Genomic DNA, 23,961 nt, shown 5'->3' on the forward strand with positions numbered 1-23,961 from the left:
ACTCTTATGAGTACACATGGCTCTGAGAAAAAACTTGACCCGGTTCATTTTTCTATGGCGTTTTCAAAGACGGGTGAAAGGACACTGATGAAGCAGCAGTTTAGTCCAGTATTTATTGGGCACTTTTTCAACTCCAGTTTACAGTAAGGGTGTCGCACCAACTTACCAACTTCGGCAGTAGGTCGCTAAGAAATCCTTTAAATGGAAGCCCATTAAACAATGTTTGTTCACTGTTGAGATACTGTATGATGAAGACACACAGAACAAACTGCAAATACCCAAAAACCACGTTGGAGACCCCTGTTGTACAGTGTATTTTGTTCACGTTTTTTAGTCCATTTTGTCAAATCCAAACTAAAATAAATCGTATAATTCCAATTGAAAGTCAGAGTTGTGGATTTAATTTCTGATAACCGATGTTTAATTTATGAACAAGCGCCCAAGTGCGAGCCAATCAGAATGCAAATATATTCCGTTAAATAAATCATAATTCTCTATACTAGTCCTGGACTCAAATCACACATGGGCAAGAGAGAGAGAGATAGATAGAGGAAGAAAGGGGTGGGGGGGTGTTTCTTTTCTGCAGCGCTCGACACAATTCCCCTCCAGATTGTGTGTGTGTGCGCTACCGTCACTTCCCGGTGCCGCACCCTCTGCTGGCTTCGAGGCGAGCATCTTCCTCCTGGTCCCGGTCACGTCGGTTGGTGAAGATGTCTTGGAGCGGCCGGCGGTTCTGGTGCCTGATGGGGGCCGCCTGGCTTGGGATGTCCTTGGCGCTACACGCTCAGGTGAGATCGGCTTGTGAGGATGAGGACGATGGAGGAGAAGGGGGAGATTCGTTTGCTTTACTGTGTTACTTCTATTGCATGACTATATATGAAAACATCTATTTGTGTTGAATGTGCCCTGGTTATCTTCATTGATATTGGAAAAAAATGCATTTTTTTTGTATTTCAATAGTCTTTATTGCCATTGATATCAATGTTGTGAAACATAGTATACAAGTAGATTAGACATGCCACCCCAGGGTAACATATAATAACAGTTTTAATGAGAAAATAAGATAAAAAAAACTCCCAAGATGAATAAGTGAAAACATATTTACAACGTAGTGCTTTGGGACCGTCCTAAGTTATAATAATAGTGCAATAAAAAATAATAGTGCATCGTAACAATAGTGCTATGAAAAGAAGTGCAATATTTCTCAAAGCATGCTTTTTTCTTTTTCCTTACGATTTGATTTTTTTGTGAAATTATATAAATAAATTCAAAAACATTACAAGGAAAAAATAAATAAAAAGTCTGCTCATTATCATTTTCCAACCATACTTTGAGTTTGCATCGTTTAATGTGTACACTAGTTACTTTTTTCTATATCTGAACAAATGCTAGTTGAAACGCGAATTTAAGTCAACCTTAATGTCTACTAACCCTAACCCGATCAATCATTAAACCTACCCCAACCCTACCCAAGCTCTACCCTACGCCAACCTTCAACCTAGCCCTACCCCAACACTTGCCCTAAACCTACCTAAACCCTGACCCAACCCCTAACATTACAACAACCCTAACCCTACCATTAACCCTATCCTACTCTAGGCCTAACCCTACTGCAACCCGACCACTATTCCTACCCCAACCACACCCGTACTTCTACCAGAACCAAACTCCGACCCTACCGTTAACCTTACCGGTAACCCTACCCCTAACCCTACGAAAACCTTAACCCAACCCCTTACCCTACCACAACCCTAACCCTAACATTAACCCTATCCTACCCTAGCCCCAACCCTACTGCAACCCTACCACTAATCCTACCCCAACCTTACCTCTAGCCCAAACTCTCACCATACATTAACCCTACCATTAACCCTAACAAAACCTTAACCCAACCCCTACCCCTACCACAACCCTAACCCTACCATTAACCCTACCCTACCCTACTCTAGCTCTAACTCTACCGCAACCCTACCTTTACCAGAGCCCAAACCCTAACCCTACCATTAACCCTATCCTACTCTAGCCCAACCCTATTACAACCCTACCACTAATTCTATCCCAACTACACGCCTACCTCTACCAGAAACCAAATTACAACCCTACCATTAACCTTACCGTTAACCCTACCCCTAACCCTACCAAAACCTTAACCCGACCCCTTCCCCTACCACAACCCTAACCCTACCTTACTCTAGCCCTAACCCTACCACTAATCCTACCCCAACCCTACCTCTACCAGAGCCCAAACTGTAACCCTTCCATACCCCTACCCATAACCCTACCGCAACGCTAACCCCACACCAACCCTATCACAATCCAAATAGTAACCCTACCACTCTAACCCTACCACAACCCCAATCCTACCAAAGCCCCTACCCCTACTGCAACCCTAAACTTAACTCTACCCCAACCCTACCTGTACAACAACCCTGGGTCAGCAACCTACGGCTCTAGAGCTGCATGTGGCTCTTCAGCACTGCCCTAGTAGCTCCCTGGAGCTTTTTCAGAAATGTTTGAAAATGTAAAAAGATGGGGAAGGTAAATAATATATATATGATGTTTTTAAGAAAATAAGTAATGACTCACTTTTATGAAGGAAACCCCTTTTCTTCTAATTTTGAATAGGTTTTTATAAGGCTCCAAACATATTTGTTTTTGGGTCCTTTTTGGGTTGCTGTCCCCTGCCGTAACCCAAAACCTAACCTTATTCAATTGAATTCTAATTGAATTGTAATGAATCTGTATTTTGATATGATCTCAGTTCGAATCCAGCCCCTTTTCCTTCAGTGACGGGTGAGAATCTATGTGCATGCGTGTTTACACATGCAGGCGTGTGCAGGCGTGTGCAAGCGTGTGCGCGGGTAGCAGGTGCAAGCTTGTCATCTCAAATCAGGCCGCTTAGAGAAGCGTGTGAACGACACCGTCCTGGAAATCGACACCCGTGTTCTGACCTGCCAGGTTAACGTTTTTCGCCGTCACGCCATTCGAGCTGCAAATTCAATCTATAACAATACACATGTTATGAGAAATATGCGTGAAATCATGTGAACATAATATATGAAATAGGCCAAAAACACATGCACCTTTTCATGGCCAAATTCAAGCACTTTTCAAGCACTTTCAAGGCCATTCATTAAAATATTTTTACAGTCTCTTGTTTTTTTTTCTTTTCTTCTATTTCTCTCTTTTGTTCTTTCTCGCTCTCATTCTTTCTTTTCTATTTCTTTCTCCCCATTCTTTCTTTTCTTCTATCTGCCTCTCTCGTTCTTTCTTTTCTTCTATTTCTCTCTCGCGTTCTTTCTCGCAGCCGTTCTTTCGTTTCTTCTATTCCTCTCTCTCGTTCTTTCTTTTCTTCTATTACTCTCTCTCTTGTTCTTTCTTTTCCTCTATTACTCTCCCTCTCATTCTTTTTTTTCTTCTATCTCTCCCTCTCTCGTTCTTTGTCGCTCTGGTTCTTTCTTTTCTTCTATTTCTCTCTCGTTTTTTCTTTTCTTCTATTTCTCTCCCTCTCTCGTTCTTTCCCTCTCTCGTTCTTTCTTTTCTTCCATTACTCTCTCTCTCGTTCTTTCTTTTCTTCTATTTCCCTCCCTCTCTGGTTCTTTCTTTTCTTCTATTTCTTTCTCTCTCATTCTTTCTTTTCTTCTATTTCTCTCCCTCTCTCGTTCTTTCTCGCTCTTGTTCTTTCTTTTTTTCTATTTCTCTCTCTCTCTCATTCTTTCTCGCTCTTGTTCTTTCTTTTCTTTTATTTCTCTCTCTTGTTCTTTCTCGCTCTAGTTCTTTCTTTTCTTCTATTTCTCTCTCGTTCTTTCTCGCGCTCGTTCTTTCTTTTTTTCTATTTCTCTCTCTTGTTCTTTCTCGCTTACTCGCTCACTCAATTTCTTTATCTCTCTTTCTCTTTTTTTCCCTCTATTTCTTTGGCTTTCTTCTTATTCCTTTGTTCTTTTTGTTGCTTTTTTAATTGTTTATAGCCCTTCGAAACATAAGGGCTCTACAAATAAACATGACTTGACTCGTCAGACCGCAACACACTTTTGCATTAGGTTGTAAATTGAATTGTTATGTGTGTGTGTTCAGGTGTTGGCTGACGACACATACTTAAACGAGGTGCAGAACTCAGGTAAGCATCCCATAACATTCCCTCATGCCGCCATTTTCTATTCAATTTGGACGCCTGGAATCGCTTCTTTCTCCTCCCCTACAGATGGAAGCCTTCCACTGTTTTTTTTTTTTTTAAATTTCGCTCTTCCCTAGAATAGGGGGAGTGGAATGGGGGCGTGGGGTGCGTGACGTAAATTAGAGGGGCGAGGGGGGAGAAGATCTGGTAAAATGCTTTCACATGCAGTTTAACGGATGTGCTGTTGAAACGCAGTGTTCACAAAATTACACAAAATAAACGCCCTCAAATAAAATGCATCCACAAACTAGACCCCCCCTTTAACTCCCCTTAATAGAGCAAGTGCGGAGCGTGTCGGATGGGCTTTGTGGTGGGGAAATGGATTATACGAGCAGGGAGGCTGAGTGTTCCCATGGCGATGGGGAAAGGGCTGTTGTCGCGGCGATGATGGAGAGCAGAATGGGGGAGGTTGAATTTTTTGGGGGGGAGGGGGATAGTCTGTTAATCAGATGTATGGGAAATATGTGATTATTTCTAGAAAATGGTTTGACAATTGAAATTAGAAAAATTAACAACAATCATTACACTTATTAGTTATTTATTATACTTATACATTATTGTATTATTTTACTTATTACATTATTTTATGATTCAGAAATGTATTGTATTGCAAGAGTTGTCATTATAATAATAATAGAAATAGTTTGTACGTTTTCCTATCTATGTCACATTTTTAATTATTTCATATTGTTATACATTTCTTTAGTATTTGTATTTTGTTTCGGAATTGTTGTTTCAAATAATTTATTTACCTTTTTATATGGTACAATTTTATAGTAGATTTATTTACCTTTTAAAATTTTGATTTATTTACTGTAATACGATTTTTAGATGAGAATTTGACCTTAAACTTTAATGTATTATTTTATATCATTTCATTATGTTATGCATTTTGTTATCTAGAATGCGCTTTAAAATATTTATTTTATTTCCATTTTTACACATTTTGTCTCGAATATTTTTTTAATTTATTATTCATTTGGGATTTTAAAATGAGAATTTTGCTGTAGCATTTTCCGTACACTTTGTACTACAACAAAAAAAAATATTAAATTGCTTAACTTTAAAATATTCCAGTATATAAATTTACATTCTCATAATATTTTGGTAAATATGTTAAATTTAAGATAAATTGCCCTTTTAAAATCACAAAAAGTCATCTAAATCATAGTAATTATAAGTGCGAATGTAATTAAAAAAAAAATCGATATTCAAAAAAATAATCAAACATTTTGTTTATTACAATAAAAACGCATCTCCATTTTATGTCAATTTCAAACAGTCCCTACAGTCTGTGGCTGGATCCAGACTTTCTGTTCTCAGGAGGGACGGATCAGTAAAATCTAAAAATTATACTTATAGATGAAAGGGAATTTGTATAAGCATAACACATTTATTCTAAAAAGAATGGGGAGAAATGATTTTCATGTTTGGTATTGAATACATTAACCGGTTTATTTTAACAGGTGAGTTAATGCAGTTTTACATCTCAACCAACTCACCGCACGATGCAAACTTATATTATATATCCCATACTAGGACGAAAATATAATTTTTGCCCTAACGGTCGTACTGGTTTGAAATGAGTATAAAATAAATACGTTTTAGAAATGCATGGGCAGTAAAATTAGACTACATCAGCTCAAACGACTACATTGGGTCTATAAAAGCTGAGAGTACTGTATATTGTTTATTGCCCTCTAGTGTTCAGAGGGAAAATGTGGTTTTATTTTATTTTAAAAATCAGACCTAGAGACTCGTTTCTTTTTTTGGCATACTCAGAAATGTATGGCGTGTTGGATTGACTCAGCATGTGTTTATCATGCCTGTTTTATAATCTATTCTCTAACATTTTTAGCTTATCATAAAAGTAAAAAGAAACCAAGATGCACCTTTGTCACAATATCCTTCGGTTACTTGTTTTTTTGTCATCCTCTAATGCCGCAATGCTTTTTGCCATTTCCTGCAGTTTGTTTTTGTTCTCAAGACAAGCTGCAGCCAAACTGTGATTAATAGCCGACACGCTTTGCGGTTTTATTGCACTTGAGATAAGCAAGCAACGGAATCGGAATGAACCGAGACAGGGGAAAAAATGGCTGATGAGGATTTAGCTAACACCGCTACAAAAGGTTTCGGGCTGCTAAAGAACTTCAGTTGTCATCCTGAAACGATTCATAAGTGGATCTGTTCTTCAATGTAAATCATTTACCATTTTTTCACGGAATCTCGATCCTTCTTGTGTCCTGCTCTGGTGTTACCTAAAACGGTGAAAATCTCAAATAACTTTTTGGTTTTCTCAATCTCTGTCCCGCCAGTGCCCCTGTCCTGCTCTGAAGGTTTCACCGAGCTGGGTTACTACAACGGCACCGTGTCCCAGACGGACTCTGGCGCCCCCTGCCTTAAATGGACCGAGTTCCCGGACTATGTGGTCCAGTATCCGGGCCGCGGGCTTGGCGAGCACAGCTACTGCCGCAACCCGGACCGGGAGTCCAACCCTTGGTGCTTCTTCCGGCAGAACTCGGGCGCCATCGGTTGGGCCTATTGTGACTGTCACCAAGGTAACCCATTTTTTTGTACAGTGGTACTTCTTCATATAAGCTTAAATCGTTCTAGGATTGTACTCGATTGTGCTCGAATTTCCTGTGTAATGGGAGAATTTTCCCGATATGAAATGATTAAAAACAAATTTGTACGTTTTCAAGTTGTGTATGCCGTATAACTATCAATATATGGTAAATTAAATTTAAAAAAAACAACGTTTTTTGTTACACCAATATTGTATTACCCATTTAGGCTCTAATCCGGATCGTCTTGGTCACTGATAGCAGACGACAACGTCATCACAAATAGCTACTACAGCGATCCCTTGATGTGTCGCGGTTTACTTAACGTGGTTTTGCTACCGCACAGATTTTCATAGTACATTGTGTTCTGCGTTCTGATTGGCTCAACAGTTGCCACACACCTTTCCTGCTTGTTGAATTGAATTGTCTATTGTCGTTGATATCGACAATTCAATTGTGTTTGCGTGCACTTCAATGTAGCTGCGGTCTAAGTTCTACATGTACGTAAAACAGCTTGAGGAACCTACATTAAATATGCACAAGTCTATTTGAACTCCAAGTTTCTCTAAAAGACATCATGTCAACAAAACACTCTGAACCCAGAAAAGCACTGGGGGCTGGGGCAAAAAGGCAGGAAAAACGCTTTATATTGCCAACAAAGTTGGACTTCTCCACTCAATAAATTTGGTCTTAAGCCAAATATGGTTCTTTGTCGCTACTAAGTGGCTCCCTGCCAAGCTTTGAAAAACGTTTGATAATGGAAAAATATATGGTTTGCGTAAAATAGAAACAGGACACATTTTTACTAATTTCCAATGAATTTAGATACAGTATGTTTCCTTCCTTATAATGCTTACATAAGGCTTTGAATTATTGGCTGCTCCTGACATTTAATATATGTTTTTTTATTTATTTAATTGGTCCAATATCGCTTGGGTAGCCGACTTGAAAGTAAAAACGGTTTTCCATAACATCCTAACGTTGACAGGTATGACATCAAGAGACTGTTGATGATACTTAAGCAATTACTGTAACTTAGAATTAAAGTTACTGTAATTGTATATGAACAGAACACAACATTTTTACAACACTTTTTTCTTACTTGTAGTAGTTTGCATGCGCAAACTGAAACAAGCTGATGTAGGTGGTGAGTGGTCACAAGGGTCTCTAGTGGTAGCCTTTGGGAATGGTTGTGACCTGGATTGTTCCAAATAAAAGTCCTATAACCAAAATTCTTGTGTTCAGAGGTGCTCCTATAAAGAGGTACCACTGTAGTTTTCATTGATGTTTTTTATGTGTACGCACCTTTAAAAACGTCCACCAGGGGCCGCTAGGCTCGTAGGCGGCTCTTCATCAAACAGCGGCCGGGTTGAAGTGTACTTGAACGGCCAGTGGGGGGCAGTGTGCGACTCCCACTGGACTGACCGAGATGCCAGCGTGGTCTGCAGGCAGGCGGGCTTAAGGTAGAACCCTGACCTTCCTCTTGTGGTCCAACTGGACTTGGCGGTTGATTTTTCTTTTTTTGGTTCGGGTCAGCGACATTGGTACAGTATGGCGACACTCCCAGTTGGATTCGGGTTCCGGCCTTTTCCACTTTGAACGTCTGGGTTGCCGTGGCGACGAGAGCGGAGTGAGCGCCTGCAGGAGTAGGACCTTTGTCACCGGAGACTGTAACCATGGAAACGAGGCAGCCGTCCTGTGCGCACCTCCTGAAGGTCAGCCGGAGTTAGCTTTTTTCTATAATGTCATTTTAAATGGACACCCCAGGCCAATATTTCTAGTGCACAAAATGTGAAAAAGAAAACCCCAACTGTACACCCACACACCGGAAAACAAACCTCATAAAACAATGCAAAACAAAAGAATGTATTTTCCTAACAGAAACAATAACAAAAACCTTTTCACACAAAAATACTCACCAACACCATTGTTTTATCCTAGCGATTAAAAAAAATCTTTGTTCTTTGTTTTTTCAAATGTATACAACGATAAAATATCTTAGTCGATCTTTAGTCGTCTATTGGACAGTGGCTGCTTTACTTTGAAGCGAGACTAAGCCTTTGTGCATAAATAAACCACTCCAACGATCGCATCAGATTTCGGTTTTGGTAAAGGTTTTCCACTTCTGGTTTTAAAAAAAGCAAATATATATATATATATATATATATATATATATATATATATATATATATATATATATATATTTTTTTTTTTTTTTTTTTTTTCATATTTTGGGGAAGGGCAGCACGGCAGCACCGTGGTTTACTTGTGTGTGTGTGTGTGGCGCAGTTCTGAGGTCATGGGATACAACCCTCCTGTGTGGAGTTTGCATGTTCTCCCTGTGCTTGCGTGGGTGTCCTCGGGAAACTCCGGTTTCCTCCCACATTACAAAAACATGCATGTCAGGTTAATTGGCTAGTCCAAATTGTCCCTAGGTGTGCATGAGCGAGTGACTTGTCCATCTCTGCATGCTCTGCGACTGTCTGGCAACCAGTTCAGGGTGTCCCCTGCCCACCGCCCGAAGATAGCTGGGATGGGCTCCGGCACCCCCGCGACCCTACTGAGGATAAGTTTTGCAGATAATGAATGAATGAATGAATATTTTGGAGAAGGAATCTGTTACGCATCATAAAAATCAAGCGAGCAATAACATCTACCACTTTTTAGGATCAAAAGGTTGCTATACATGACACCCATAATTGATTTCTCTAAAACACAAACAAAATAATAAAAAAAACCAAATGTACACACGATAAGTTTTTGTTAAACAAACAAAAAAGTAAACCCCCCAAGAATTGCAACCTAAAAATTGTTTTTTTTTTAATAAGTAAAAATAAAAATACAAAAATCACTCCCAAAAGGAATTCCTTGTGCACAAAACAAAGACAAAACTAATATAAGCCCCCCAAACAATATTTGTGAAATACACAAAGAAAAAACAAACGCACAACCAACAAATTATTTTTTGAAAAAACAAAGAACAATCCTTTCGAAAAATTACAACCTACATTTAACTAAAACACACCCCAATAAATAAAATAAAATTTAAAAAAAACGCAAAAATGGATTCCTAGTGCACAAAACAAAGACAACACTAATGTAAACCCCTTAAAATGTTTCTATGATACACAAAACAAACAACCCAAATGTACAACCAAAAAAATATATCATTTTTTTAAATACAAACAAAATTCCAACCCAAAAGTTGATTTTGTAAAACACAGAAAAATAAAAAGTCACCACAAAATTGAATTCCTTGGGCACAAAAACAAAAAGAAAACTAATGTAAACACCTCCCCCAAAATTTGCAAAATACATAAAAACCAAAAGCAGAAACAAAATATTCTTTAAGACACAAACAAAAATAAACAAATGTATAAACGAAAAAAGATTTTTCTTAAAACACACACACCAAAAACTTAATGCAAATTCAATTTCTAATGTAAACCCCCAAAATGCACTTCTAAAACACACGCTAACAAACAGACTCATGTACTCCCCACGAACAAATTTCTAAAACGATGACAAATGTGTGATTTGAGCAGGAAACGGCCCTCCGCTGCGTCTGGTGGGAGGCGAGGAAGACTTTGAAGGTCGCGTGGAGGTCTTCCACGGGGGGAGGTGGGGCTCCGTGTGCGACGACCAATGGGACGACAGGGACGCCGAAGTGGTGTGCCGCCAACTCGGTTTCAGGTGGGCACTGATCAAATTTGAGAAACAACACGAAAAATAAGAATGGAAAACAGTTGGATACAAAACCTCTTTCAAACATTTTATTATACATAAATCCGATTGAGTTTCTTGAGGCATTGAGGAAAAAATGAGTTGTTTTGTTTTATATTAAAGAGAGGGAAAAAACACAAAATAAGGTTCTTATTATGTAAAAATCATATTGTTTGAAAAAGCTCCTGAAAATTTTGAATCATTTTGGAGTCATTTTTGGGATCATTGGGGCGTATCCCAGGATGTAGTGCGGTTGTTTTGGGAACAAACAGGTCGCATGTTCGATTCCCAACTCCTCCAGGTTGAATGTCAAGTGTCCCTGGCCCCCGATAAGCAGGCACCTTGTGTGAATTGGTAAGTGTAAAGTACATTGTGAAGCGCTTTGGGAAGTCTTCAGTAACTGGTAAAAGCGCTACAGAAATGCAGTCCGTTTACCAAATTAACTATTTTGTTGTTTTCATTTGAAAAACCCCCAAATGGTTCATTTAAAATTTATAATTAAAAAAAAGAATATGTATCTTTTTTGTTATAACAACCTTTAAAATTGGTCGTATTAAAACGATAACGCAACAAAAAATCATTCTGGGTAGTGGTTCGTAAAATGAATGAAGGAATTATTTTTACTGTCAAATCTGCTACAGTATATGCCAAACATTCAGCGCGGAAAAAACTACTTCCTCTTTCCTGCGTACCAACATGCGATAAATAAGTCGCAATACAAAAAAAAGCAGCAAGGTCAAAAAAGAAAAAAAGTAAGCATGAAAAAAAATGTTTTCTGATAAAAAAAACTGTGCAAAGTATAGCCAGGATCTAAGTACAGCAATTTTGTATTGAAAAGGCAAAGAGGTGGTAGTGGGTAGGGTAGAGAGAGAGAGAGTTCAGAGTCCTAACAGCCTGATGGAAGAATGTCCTTGAGCCTGCTGGTTCTGGCTCTGGGACAATGCAGTCTTTTCCATTTTTTATTTTTACACAAAGGAACAAAAGTGAGTCATTATCAAAATATATCTAGATTTTTTTAAATGGGTAATTTGGTTTAAATGTGTTGTTAGGTTGATATAACTGTAGTTTTTGGACTATAAGCTCCACTTTTGTCACACAATTTCAACCCAGCGGCGTGCGGCTAATGTATGCATTTTTTTAACCGCCGCTAGAGGAATTTGTGCAGAAAAAGTAAGAGTGCAGCTTATGTATGTATAAAATGTTTTCGCTTTTAAAAAAGTATTGGGTGCGGCTTATACTCCAGAAAATTATAGTAACCTAGGAAAATTGGGTAAAACTTTGTGTACTTTTTTATTAAACACCCTACCATGTTTTTTTTTTAATTGAAGTAAAAATTGACTGATTTTGTTCCGAACAACATTTTTTTTGTTTTGTTTTGCTCGAAAAAAAATGGTCACATTAAATAAAGAATTTTGTTTGTACTAACTCAGAAATTTGGTTCATTTTATACATAAAAACCAGGAAAGTTCAAAGAAATTCTTTGGTTCATTTACTTATCCAAATTGGGGTATTATTTGTCCGACCTGAATGATTCTATGTAAGATTTTTATATCGTAAAACACAATTTTGGCAGGACTAGCGTCCCTTTTTTACTGTTATTCACGCCTAAATTAACTGCACTCGTGCAACCACAATCCTTTATCCCCAATCCCATATTACTGTGAGCGAGGACCCCCAGAAGGCACTTTTGTCAGGGATCCATTATCCCTAATCCAGTATTCCTGAGATCAGGGGCCGTCAGGGGCCTTTTTCCCCCAGAAACTAAGGTATAGCATTGATGCCCACCTAGAATGAGCTCCACTGTTTTGGCCTTGGTCCATTATACCCAGTTGACTATTGCTAAGACAGCAAATGTGTGTAGTGTGAGGCAGCTCTTCTTTTCTGTTCTTTCCACCTAAAATTATTTTCCCCAGTCAACTAATACTGTGCGCGGGGAGTAGCAGAGTCAATGTTTAGGCAAAGGCCCACAACCCACTGAAAAGAGGTCCGCAACCCACTTTTGATTCCAGGTCCACCAATTTTAGAGAAACGGGAAATTGAAAAAGATTTGTGCGTATGTAATGTAAGTTCGCCAATCTGTTTCACGTATGTATAGACTGGAACGTTATTGACAAACAGGCAGACACAGGCAGAGAAGGGGCGGGGTGATTGTCTAGCTAAAATGCAAAAAAACGATCCGCGGAGAGAATCCGGGATGTAGCGAAGTCGTGAAAAGTTACAGAGATACAGAGAGGGATTACTGTATTTGCTACTTTATTTAGCTATTCCTCGTGTATAAACTTCTTGGTTAACCCTTTTGTTTGAAATTGCTAACTCAACCAACGAGAACTTTTTCCCGTTTCTTATGTTTTTAGCGGCGTTGCCAAAGCGTGGTCGTGGGCTCACTTCGGTCAGGGTTCGGGCCCGATCCTTCTGGATGCCGTCCAGTGTTCAGGGAACGAACTTTTCCTGGATCAGTGTCCTCATGGACGATGGGAGGATCACAACTGTGATCACATGGAGGACGCCGGCGTCTCCTGCAGTCCTTACACAGGCGAGACACACACACACACACACACACACGACACGCACACTCAGCCTTAAAAGTTGCCATTTTTATCCTTCGCGCATCAATAAATGATTACTCAGCAAAAAACGCTGCACTCAACGATGATAAAAGCAACATGCCATCACAAGTAACACAACACTCTTGTTAGCCAATTAGATTGCAGAACCGAGTCAATGAGACAGTGAAAGATGAATCACGTTAGAGCGGGGGATTACTGTCTATTTTTCCCTAATATAATAATAAAGATCATGCCCAATTTCGTTGTCACTATATGTTAACCCATTTTGTAACAATGACAATAAAGGTATATTCTATTCTATTCTAATTCAGTATTCATTTTGGTACAATTTAGCACTCCGTAATGTTCCTGATTGTACAGATAGCCACCTTCCCTGTAAATAATATATTTATACATAAAAAAGAGATTAAAATGTAAAAGTTATGGACATAAATTATACATAAAAAAATATAAATCCATTAAAATATATAAATATAAAATAAATGTGGAAAAAATGCCCCCCCCTGAATAAATATAAATATATAAAAGAAATATGAATAATTAAATACATATAATTACAGACAAACGGATACAAACATAATCATATAAAAACATGACTCTAAAAATGTAATTTAATTAAAAAAAAAAATATTAAAATACGAAAATGCTATTTTAATTGCAAAAAAAGAATAATCCAAATATAAAATAATAAAAATCAAATACAAGTTATGAAAAAATTAAATATAACGGTAATTACAGATATACTATAAAAACAAATGAAAATATAAATATAAAAATTGTATCTAAATATGGAAAATAAACCGAACATTCTATATATAAATGTGAAAAGTCTAAATATAAAAAAATAAAAAAATAAAACATTATAAAAGAAACAAAATATAATTAGATATAAAAATAAAACATGTGAATGTAAAAATATAATTTTTTTAGATGTAGAAATGATTTATCAATGCACAAAATAATTATAAATATATCACACAGAATGAAGTATAATTACAAATAGAGCTAAAAAAATCATCTGAATATATTCACAGGGGGTAAGAATTGCTCCCCCACATGAAACAGATAGTACTGGTTTCCATGGTCACCAGTAGCAGGAGAAGCCTCCTGATTTGACTCAGATACGGCACCTTCATCATCTGCTCGCTGTTGATTCTCAGTGTAAAGCCCTTCAGAGATGAGCCGGACCTCAGCGTTGATGGACAGCGGTGTGTGACAGTATTGATACAATACATAAATATGAATACAAAAATATATCAATATAGGAAAACAAAGAAAAAAACAAAAACAAAATATCGTTGAAGATGGTAATTTGGTGTAACCTTTCAGACGGGGTGGTGCGGCTGGTGGGGGGCGACGTTCCCTGGGAAGGCCGCGTGGAGGTTCTGCACAACGGCGATTGGGGGACGGTTTGCGATGACCATTGGACACAAGAGCACGCCCAGGTTGTGTGTGGACAACTAGGATACAGGTAGATGGAGAGGATCACCAATAAAGAAACGTGACTCCCGTATGACCTTGTTTGACCTCCCTGAAGGGGTCTCGCCGAGGTGGCCCCGGACGGGACCTTCGGCTCGGGCTTCGGCCTCATCCTGCTGGACGAGGTCCAGTGCGACGGCTCAGAGACGTCCCTGCTGGACTGCCGCCACGGCGTCTGGGGTCGCACCGACTGCTCCCACGCCGAGGACGTGGGGGTCCGCTGCAGGGCCAAAAACCAAGACCGGATCAACGAGGTGCCTGTCGTGGCGCCGGCCACAGGTAGGCCAAATACTTGAAAATAAAATGTAGGCGCTAGTATTTCAATCAAGGGTGTCAAAGTTGAATGGACGGAGGAGAGCCAGACTCATATGTCCCATACAGTCTAGTGAGGCTAATTGAAACTACTGAAAACCAAATACAGGGATGGTTCACCTTTTCAATGGCCAAATTCAAGCACTTTCAAAGCCAATTTTCCAATTTCTCCAGTACCATTAAAAGAACTCCAATGGGAATCATCAATTTTGCCCCCAAAAATCTGTGATTTACATATGCTCCTTTTAATCTTATGTGTTCATTTATCATGTTATATGAATTGTAGAGATCTACAAATGGACAGTGTGAAATATCAGACCACTAAATGTTGCTGCATTGTGTCGCGCAACTGAAAACGAGTGCTAAAAAGCACAGGGAAGAATACAAACTAGAGACTCAAAGTGTCCAAAACACAACATTCTTCTTTTCATGCCAAGCATTTTGCAAAAAAAGAAAAAGGGTCAAAAGAAAGAAAAATTGCAAAAAATGTTAAAAGGAAAGGAAAAAAAAAACAAGAAAAAAAGATGAAAATATTGAGAAAAAGGGAAAAGATAAAAGAAAATAAGAAGAAAAGAACGAAAACACGTTAAAAGGAAAAGTAAGAAAGAAAAAACAGAAAAAAAGAGAAAGAAAAAGAGGAAAAATAAAAGGAAAAGGGTGAATAAGAAAAGCAAATACAGCTACAATGTTTGCTCTGCGACCTGTGCTTTGGCGACATTGAGTGGACATATATAAAATTGCAAGTCATTGTTTGATTTTTTTTTTCTTATGCTTCTCACAGCATCACCTCGCAGGCCACATTAAAAGATGCGACGGGCCACATTTTGGCCCGCAAGCCTTGAATTTGATTGATGTGCTCGAAGAATTTTTGCTTTTTATTAGGTGTGTTTAGCTTCAAAGCTTCCTCGGCGACACTAGCTGCTATTATTCAGACACAATCAGTTGCTGAGTTTCTATTTTTGCAAAAGAAGACTAAATTGACTCATGTGACTTTTTTTTCAAAGAATTGGATTGAAATTAATTAAAGTGCAAAAATATATTAAAGTTAAACAGCACTTTCTTCAAGGAGAAGTACTGTACGGTAAACATATCGATCTAAATCTAAACTACGTTATAAATCCCTGTGTATGTGTTTGTATGTGACTTATAGGCTCAGAAACTGCTGGACCGTTTTTTTTTGTGAAGATTTACACAGTTTTACTTAAGGCCTAAGTGAGTGTTTTTAGCTAGGTTTCGTCTCACCCCATAATAAATACCAACAAAATCGTTAAACATCTGCTTTCGTGTGGTCTAATCCCCTGTGCTCTCTAACACCCTCTGGCGGCAGGATTGGGTATTGCTGCGCCTGAGCACTCCAACAGCCAAATCCAATCTTTAACAAACAGGAATCATTGTATAATAATAATAATAATTTCCTTTGTATTGTCATTCTTTGTAACAATGTACACAGAACGAAATGTCGATACACCTGACCCATAATGTATCAAGATAATCTGAGGCTGTAGGAAACCTTCTCCGTGAGTTGATTTAGACTTAGGTGATACAAATGCTACTTTCCAGGTCCTCTGCTACGTCTCGCGGGGGGTGCCAGCAGGACAGAGGGCCGAGTGGAGGTCTACCTCCACGGCGAATGGGGGGGCATCTGTGACGCGGGCTGGACCGATCTCAACGCCGCCGTGGTGTGCAGGCAACTGGGCTACAGGTGCCGAGCAACACGCAACTAGCAAACGCTAGCAACCTGTCACATTAGCAACGAGGTCATTCCAAAAAATCATCAGTTGTTAACAGTCTACCCATGCTCTCCAGTGGCAGATCGGTGGCGGTGGAGGGTTTCAAGCACGGTAAAGGACCGGTTCACCTGGACCGGGTAAGATGCACGGGGAAGGAGGACTTCCTGGGCGAGTGTCCGACTCTTGGGCAGAGATCAACGAGCTGTGGACGAGGTCAGCAGGCCGGGGTCAAGTGTGAGGCCTCCCCGGTCGGTGAACGTCGACAAATTACCAGTTGCGGGGTGAGGAAGATTCAAGATGGTGGCGAGACCAAGGACCAGCCCAGGTTAGCGCTATGGCACTCTAGATTGTTTTAAACTGGGGCACCATCTAGTGGCTTTTAACCACAGTTGCAACGAATGGATACATTCGCCTCATTTTATCAACTGTAAGCCGCACCGGGTTACAAGGCGCACCCTTCCAAAAACCTTTTGTGATACATTATTCATATACAAGGCGCACTGGACTATAAGGCGCATGGGATTAAAAATACAGAAAGAGCTAAGGACGCATAACCAATACATTGAAATAAAATTATTGAATAGAACAGAAATTAGTTGGTGTTTACAACTTGAAATTTTGCAACTATCTGCTGTCATATCCTGGCTGGAAGTCATGATCGCAGCCTCAGTTAGCTCATCCCTTAAGTACTAATCAACTCTTCTTTTCTCTTCTTTATTGGGTTTGGGTTAGCGTTCAGGCTGTATTAGAAACAGGCCTTTTCTTACTTTAAACATTTTCAGGCTACACTAACAAAAAAAACCTGCAGTGAGCATGAAATCACTCTCCACCCCTCCCCCCCTTTCGTGCTTCCTAATGTGTTGTGAGTAGCGGAACAGCAGATATGCGCAGTGGGGAAAATATATATAAAGGCTCTTTGAACTCAGTTTGGCATTGGTCACACATACTTAAGAGAAAATATCCTTATTTCAAAATTTTGAAAACACCCCAAACGACGCACCTTTAATATTATGACATTCGGTTTTACCATTAAAATGAATAACAAACATTTAACATGTTCACCAAAAGAGGTCCCTTAGAGAACACTCTTTATGTTTCTCATGGGCAGAACAGTTACTGTATTCAGTATAATTTAACAATAATTCAGTATGTCATTTTATCAAAAGTTATCATGAAATCTTCATTCATGTCATCCAAATACATATCATACCGACTATTATCCAAAGCTACAACAAAAGAGGATTTGCATTGAGCATTTCAGTTTTGCCCTTTTGTTTCCTTTCAGCAACAATTAACATGTTAACCACAAGAGGGCACTCCAAGACCACTCTATATGTTTCTCAAAGGCAATACAGTTACTGTATGCCAGAGATGGGCAAACTACGGCCCCGCGGACCACATGCAGCCCATCAGGCTTTTCCATTCCAATGGTCAAAATATAATGACTAGATATATCATGGTAAATAAAGTACTCATCTCATTAGCTGCACCTCTTATCCTCAGTAGGGTATTACGACAGTACTACAAAAATACTGAAGAATTACTATGAAACTAAATTTCAAAATTTGTGCTTAAAAACAGGGACCTACTATATTTTGCTTTTGTTCCAAAATGTAGAAAACACTGTATAAATGTCACAAAAATACTACACTAATACTACAAAAACAAAAATATTACTACATAAATAATACATCAGAAATACTACAAAAACACTACTATGAACTACTATAAAATATTTCTACAAAAACAAAAAATTCCACTACAGTAATACAGAATTACTACTAGGGAAATATTACGACAGAATTACAACGAAAATACAACTGCAGCAACACTACAAAAATACAACAAAAATCTTCTCTAGAAAACCACAAAATGACTATGGAAATACTACCAAATATTACTGCAAGGATACTACAAAAATAAGACAAAAATACTACAGAAATATTATTAAAAATCTGACTGCAGAAATGCTACAAAAATACTATAACAATCCAATTACACTAATACTATTAAAAAGCTGAATACTAAATTAAGCGCTTAAAACAGGGACCTAATATATTATTTTGGTGTGATTGAGAGCATTTCAGAACCGATTTGATGTAACTAATCCATTACCAAATGAAAACATAACATGTAGATGACTCCATGTGTATTTATATATGGAAAAAAATTGACTATGTCTCCAAGATGGGCCCCTTCGCCAATTTTCTGAACCCAATGTGGCCCCCAGACTCCTAATAGTTGCCCAACCCTGCTGAAAGCAGGATCATTTAATTAAAACTATGCATTTCGAATTGTATCCACCGTATTCACAGTATAAAAGACGCACAGGATCAGTCACTAAAATAGAATTATTTTTGCTGCAGGACCTCGTGGCCTTGGCAGGCGTCCGTGTGGCTTCAGTCCCAAGGTCAAGATGGCGGACCTCTCTGCAGCGCTACCCTGATTGGCTCCTGCTGGGCGCTCACCTCCGCCACCTGTTTCGCCAGGTAACACAATTACTTAAATGATTGACCCAAAACGGAAAAAGTGATGAGACTCCATCACTGACCTCCTCCAGATTCGGAACAGAGCCGTGGAAGTACGTGGTCCGCTTGGGGGCTTCGGAGCAGACCCTGACCCCGGATCGCGTTGTGGTCCACAAGAAGTTCAAAGGTCAGAGCGGAGGTCACGACCTGGCCTTGCTCAAGCTTCCCAGCGACCGTAAGGGGGGTTGCTTGACCTTTGAACCCCAGGTCAACGCCGCCTGTCTTCCAGACGATGCGCTCACCACCATGCCCGACGCCTGCGTGGTCATGGTGACTACACGCTGGAGCTCACCGGGTGAGTAGCAGGTTTTAATTTTTTTTAACTACATTTATTTGAACCTTAGGGAAATTAATTTTTACTAACAGGTACCGGGGGTGGGACCTTTCAATCAGTGCTGTCGCAGTAGAGCGTGCACCAAATGACCTATTTACAGCACTTGGTAAACCCAGGCGGTCTGCCATCCATGTACTAACGAGGCCTGACCCTACTTAGCTTCCCGAGATGGGCGTTCTCAGGGTAGTATGGTCGTAAACAGGTCATTTAGTTACGATCATTGTGGATCGGATGTTGTCCTTGAGCAGGGATCACCAAACTTTTTCTAAAATATTAACTTATCACGTTATTACTATGTTGTAATTAATTTGCAAGTTAAAACACACTCATTCAACCACTAAAACATTGCATTTCCTGGGAAATCCCAATGACCCTTCAGTGGTGAGCCAGTTTCAGAACCAGTCCAAGGGCTACTCGGGTGTTCTCAGAGGGCCACATGGTGCACGTAGGCACCACATTGGAGACCCCACTCCTAGTGTCATGTTAGCTTTCAATGTTAGCATTGAAAAAGAGGAAGTATAACTATACATTTTGGGAGTGTTGGGAGTTTTTTCAGGATAAATTAATCTAGAAACTAATGTTGATGCTAACTCCAAAACGTTACAGCTAATTTTAAATTTTAGCTTATACACCACCAGATGTCACTGACAGTTAATCCAGAAGCTAACGTTGATGGAAACTTCAAAAGCTAAAATTGGAAGCTAATAATATGGATCATTTTAAGAGACAAAAAATGCTCACTGGAAGCACATCCCCAAAATTAATTTGCCGTCAAATTGCGCATTTTGGCGACATGCAGCGAAAAAAAGTGTGAAACTGAACCAAAACGGCACCAAAAAAAGAAATCAGATTCTAGAGATTATCTATCTATCTATCCATCTACCTTGGTCATATCCCTCAAGAGGGGTGACCGACAGCAAGACAAACACATACAATAACAAAAAAAAAAAAAAAAAGGGGGGGGGGAGAAGCAAAAAACACACACAAACATTTTTGGACCATGGCCAACCCAAATGCCCAAAAAATTGGGCACCTCGGCACCTAAATTGGTCATGCTTTTGACAGCAAGGTAATCTAGAGATTATAAAGTGCAAATAGTAAAAAAAATGGCCAAAAAGCAGAAAGTTTGTGAAGCTTGTAAAAAACACAAAAACGGAAATGACGACTGACGTGAGGGAGGTGGAAGGAGGAAGCCGCGCGTCTTTTATGCCGACACCGAGGACAAAAATTTCTTTGGATGTATTGATATGGAGTTTAACTGGTGGTTTGGTAAGCATTTCATTTTGCTGAATAATTTCTTTAGTAAAAGTAAGTGCATTCTATCCCGCCTGTAGTCAAACAATGATCTGCAGTTTTTAATCTGTCCACTTGATGTCGTCAAAGCCACGCACCACTCCACCCATTGCAGAGACAATAGTGCAAAACGCTCATGTTTCATGTTAATTGACTTGAAATAGAAGTCTTTGTTTAAGGTAATACCATTGCACTTAACTGGATTTCTCAGCCTGTGTCCCTGTGTACCTCCATAAAAACTATATTTTCAATTAAGATGGCTACATTTTTCCGTAAAAGCTTTACTATAAAAAATTGATTTAGAAGATATTAAATTTCAAGCAACCAAACACTTCTGAAGAAGCCCAATCGCAATGAGGTTCAACATGGAAATGATCAACTTTAGTGCTTAAAAAACATTACTTTGCTATTACTCTTAGTTTTTATTTGTAAATGAACATATTTATTTTTATATTTTGTGTATTTCGAAACCAATTGAAATTAAATGGTAATTTCATAAATAGACAATGAAACACAACTTGTGCTGTGAAAAATGGTAACGCTTATTTGATCTACTTTCCTCAAATAGTAGAGATTTAAGACTATTGGGATATGCCAGAAAATTAAATACATCCATTACCTATTTTTTTTTTCAACCCCTGTAAGATAAAATGTTCAAACCAATGCAGCCCGTAACTTAAAAAGTTTGGAGACCCCCACTCTAGGTGTTCACCCAGAAGCTAACGTTGATGCGAAGTTGGAAGCTGATACTATAGCTAATTTTAAAGGTTAGCATTGTTCTTGAGCTCACTTACAATCAAGCAAGTTAAAACAGATTTGTACATTTCTGGTAGCTGGTTTAAAAAAAATATCAGACATCTAAATCCATTAATGGCAAAGGATGGGTTTGCTGATGGTGTAGCTAACCACCATATTTCTTGATTTCAATGCTAAAACTTAAAGCCAAGATATGTCCCAAGTGTTGATGAAATCAGGAGGTTCTAGCAAAAAACCAAGGTTAGAAGCCAATGCTACGGCTAATTATAAAATATACCATTGTTCTCTAGCTCATTTGTAATCTATGGGAGCCAATGGTAGTAATTTAGCAAGTGGTTAGCCACACCATGAGTTAAGAAAGAAAATGTCAGAAGCAAACATATGTATCTCATTTTTTTAATTAAATCAGAAGGTTCTAAAAGAAAATATTTTAAATGTCTCTTTTTGCTTCCTAGACTCTGTCCTGGCGTCGTGGGTTCCCGTTATGTCGTCATGGCAATGCAAGAAGCGTCACGGCGACAGCTTCTCAAGCCACGGCACCGTGTGCGCCGGCGCCCCACCGGTACACGGCGGCGAGGACGGTTGCCGTGCCAACTCAGGAGGCGGATTGCTGTGTCAGGGCGAGGACACCCACTGGTTTTTGGCAGGGGTTGTTACTGGCCACTACAGTTGCACCGACCCCTCCTCGCCCACCTTGTATACTCGCGTTAGCCGATTCCGCGGCTGGATCGACGATGTTATCCGAGCCGATACCGTAAGCGTTTCGCAGGGGGAGGAAAGCAACGACATCCAACAACACGCCAAACACACAGGTCACTCGCCGATGGCGGTTTGATGGCGGTCTCCTCGGCTTACCACCTGTGCCAAAACGTGAACTCTGATTGGTGGAGGCTGTGCTAACCCACGTGGCCAAATAGCATTAGCTTCCAGTGGCTAAATTTTTGGGGCAGGGTCCTCAATCAAAAAAATAACATCTCAGCAAACTGCTCACTAATGTACAGCTGTTAAACATGCAAATATGTCAACCGTGAACTTTGCTAGGTGGATGCTATGCTAACCGGCGTGGCTGATAAGCAGGAGCTTCCACTGGCTCAATTTTTGAAAATGTCATCAATTAAGCAATTAGCATTTGCTGTACTGTGCTAAATAATGTACAGCTGGTAAACACGAAACAATGTCAACTGGGGATGCTATGCTAATCGCCATAGCCGACAACCATGACCAAACACTGGTTCAATTTTGGGGGAATTACGTGGCACAGTCCTTGATTGAACAATTAGCATCCGCTAACTGCTAATTAACGTGATAAACATGCAACAATGGAAAAAAAACAAAAAACAAGGGCTTCTATTTGTAAGCTCATAACAGACGAATAAGCTGCTGGAATTCCATTGGGCCGAACCAGTGTTTTAAATATGAACAGCTTCCATATTGTGCATATTAATATGATTGATTTTCGGGTGCTGGGTGAGCTAGAAAATGCATTTTACATTCTCGATTTCTTTTCTTTCTCGTAGTTTGCCTTTTGTACATAATTTTGGAAAAACAAGTAAATGTAATGTTTGCGCATTAAAAACGCGATTACTTCGATGAGAATACCTTAGTTAAAATAGATGAGGTTAAAAAGGTAAAAAAAAAAAAAGTTTCTTATTTTATTGGGTTAAAAATGGGCACTATAAAACCGAAGACAATAGATTGTTCCTCTGTGTAGACAATGGATGAAACGTGTAGCTATAGTAGAAAAAAACATTGGAAACATTATTTGTGGTTAAGAATAGCATATTGATAAGTATTTAGATTTTTTTAGCTTTTAGAAGCCATAGAAAATCCGACCTCTTCAACTGAAGCATTTATTTAAGATTGACAATCATTCAGGATACGATCGCATTTAAAAAGAAAAACACTGGTACGGTCCAACAGAGAATGTTATTTTGAAAAATAGCCATTTAAAATCTGATTCTGTGAACATTTCATCACCCCCACTCCAGAACACTAGATGGCGGCCTCGTACGATTTTCTCCTTCATTTCGCTTCGTTTCTAACCGGTGTGTTGTGTTGTAATCGTTTGAAATTTGTGCGTCTTGTGTCGTCAAACATATTCACTGGAGCTTCAGTCAATGAAAAGTCTCAATTCTGTGCAAAATGGATCTTAAAATCATTCTGGCCTGTATTGCAGATAAATAACATTTCATCATTAAAAGCTCCTTTCTGCAGTTCCACACACGATTATTACATTTTTTTCCACATAACTCAAATATGCAGACAATATACGGTGCGGTGCTACCATGGCAACGGGCATCTTACGCCCTCTAGCGGCTCTTTTCTAAAAACAATAGAGTACAGTACGCGAGCTCAGCATGATCTCACCTTTACGAGTCACTCGGGATCTAAAAGCTGAAATGGAGCGCTCGAGTTCCGGTTTTTGGACCTTTCACTAACCGGAGCGCATCCCTACAGGCTTCTTTGACTTTGTGTGTGTCTTTGAGAAAAAAAAAAAAGTC

The 23,961-nt window shown here is 39.2% G+C and overlaps 1 protein-coding gene and 1 long non-coding RNA gene across 3 annotated transcripts; one reads left to right on the forward strand and one right to left on the reverse strand.

The window, feature by feature from the left end:
* Nucleotides 1-576: 576 nt before the first annotated feature.
* Nucleotides 577-23,673, forward strand: LOC148347262 (neurotrypsin-like). The gene is made up of 14 exons (XM_088324025.1): nt 577-788; nt 4,075-4,117; nt 6,490-6,732; nt 8,063-8,201; nt 8,275-8,453; nt 10,284-10,431; nt 12,816-12,994; nt 14,358-14,499; nt 14,566-14,786; nt 16,380-16,521; nt 16,626-16,874; nt 18,916-19,038; nt 19,110-19,372; nt 21,916-23,673. The coding sequence occupies exons 1-14, from the start codon at nt 711-713 to the stop codon at nt 22,293-22,295; spliced, it is 2,529 nt and encodes an 842-aa protein (XP_088180151.1). The 5' UTR covers nt 577-710; the 3' UTR covers nt 22,296-23,673.
* LOC148347263 (uncharacterized) lies at nt 9,535-16,882 on the reverse strand. 2 transcript variants are annotated; one of them, XR_015848091.1, is made up of 5 exons: nt 16,330-16,882; nt 14,351-14,727; nt 14,159-14,197; nt 12,847-12,977; nt 9,535-10,438 (listed from the first exon to the last, which is right to left on the reverse strand). It is a non-coding gene; the product is annotated as an uncharacterized LOC148347263 (long non-coding RNA). The 2 variants fall into 2 exon arrangements; XR_015848090.1 differs by having other exon boundaries at nt 14,159-14,216.
* Nucleotides 23,674-23,961: the final 288 nt, after the last annotated feature.

This window comes from Urocampus carinirostris, chromosome 19, assembly GCF_059441175.1.
Source record: "Urocampus carinirostris isolate Australia breed hairy pipefish chromosome 19, RoL_Ucar_1.0, whole genome shotgun sequence".
Lineage (NCBI taxonomy): Eukaryota > Metazoa > Chordata > Actinopteri > Syngnathiformes > Syngnathidae > Urocampus > Urocampus carinirostris.

Excerpts from the sequence above, each read along its gene's own strand:
- LOC148347262 (XM_088324025.1), top strand. The coding sequence starts at position 711 with ATGTCTTGGAGCGGCCGGCGGTTCTGGTGCCTGATGGGGGCCGCCTGG. Across the intron at positions 8,202-8,274 it reads TGCAGGCAGGCGGGCTTAAG|CGACATTGGTACAGTATGGC; the intron begins GTAGAACCCTGA and ends GGTTCGGGTCAG. Across the intron at positions 19,039-19,109 it reads TCCGCCACCTGTTTCGCCAG|ATTCGGAACAGAGCCGTGGA; the intron begins GTAACACAATTA and ends GACCTCCTCCAG.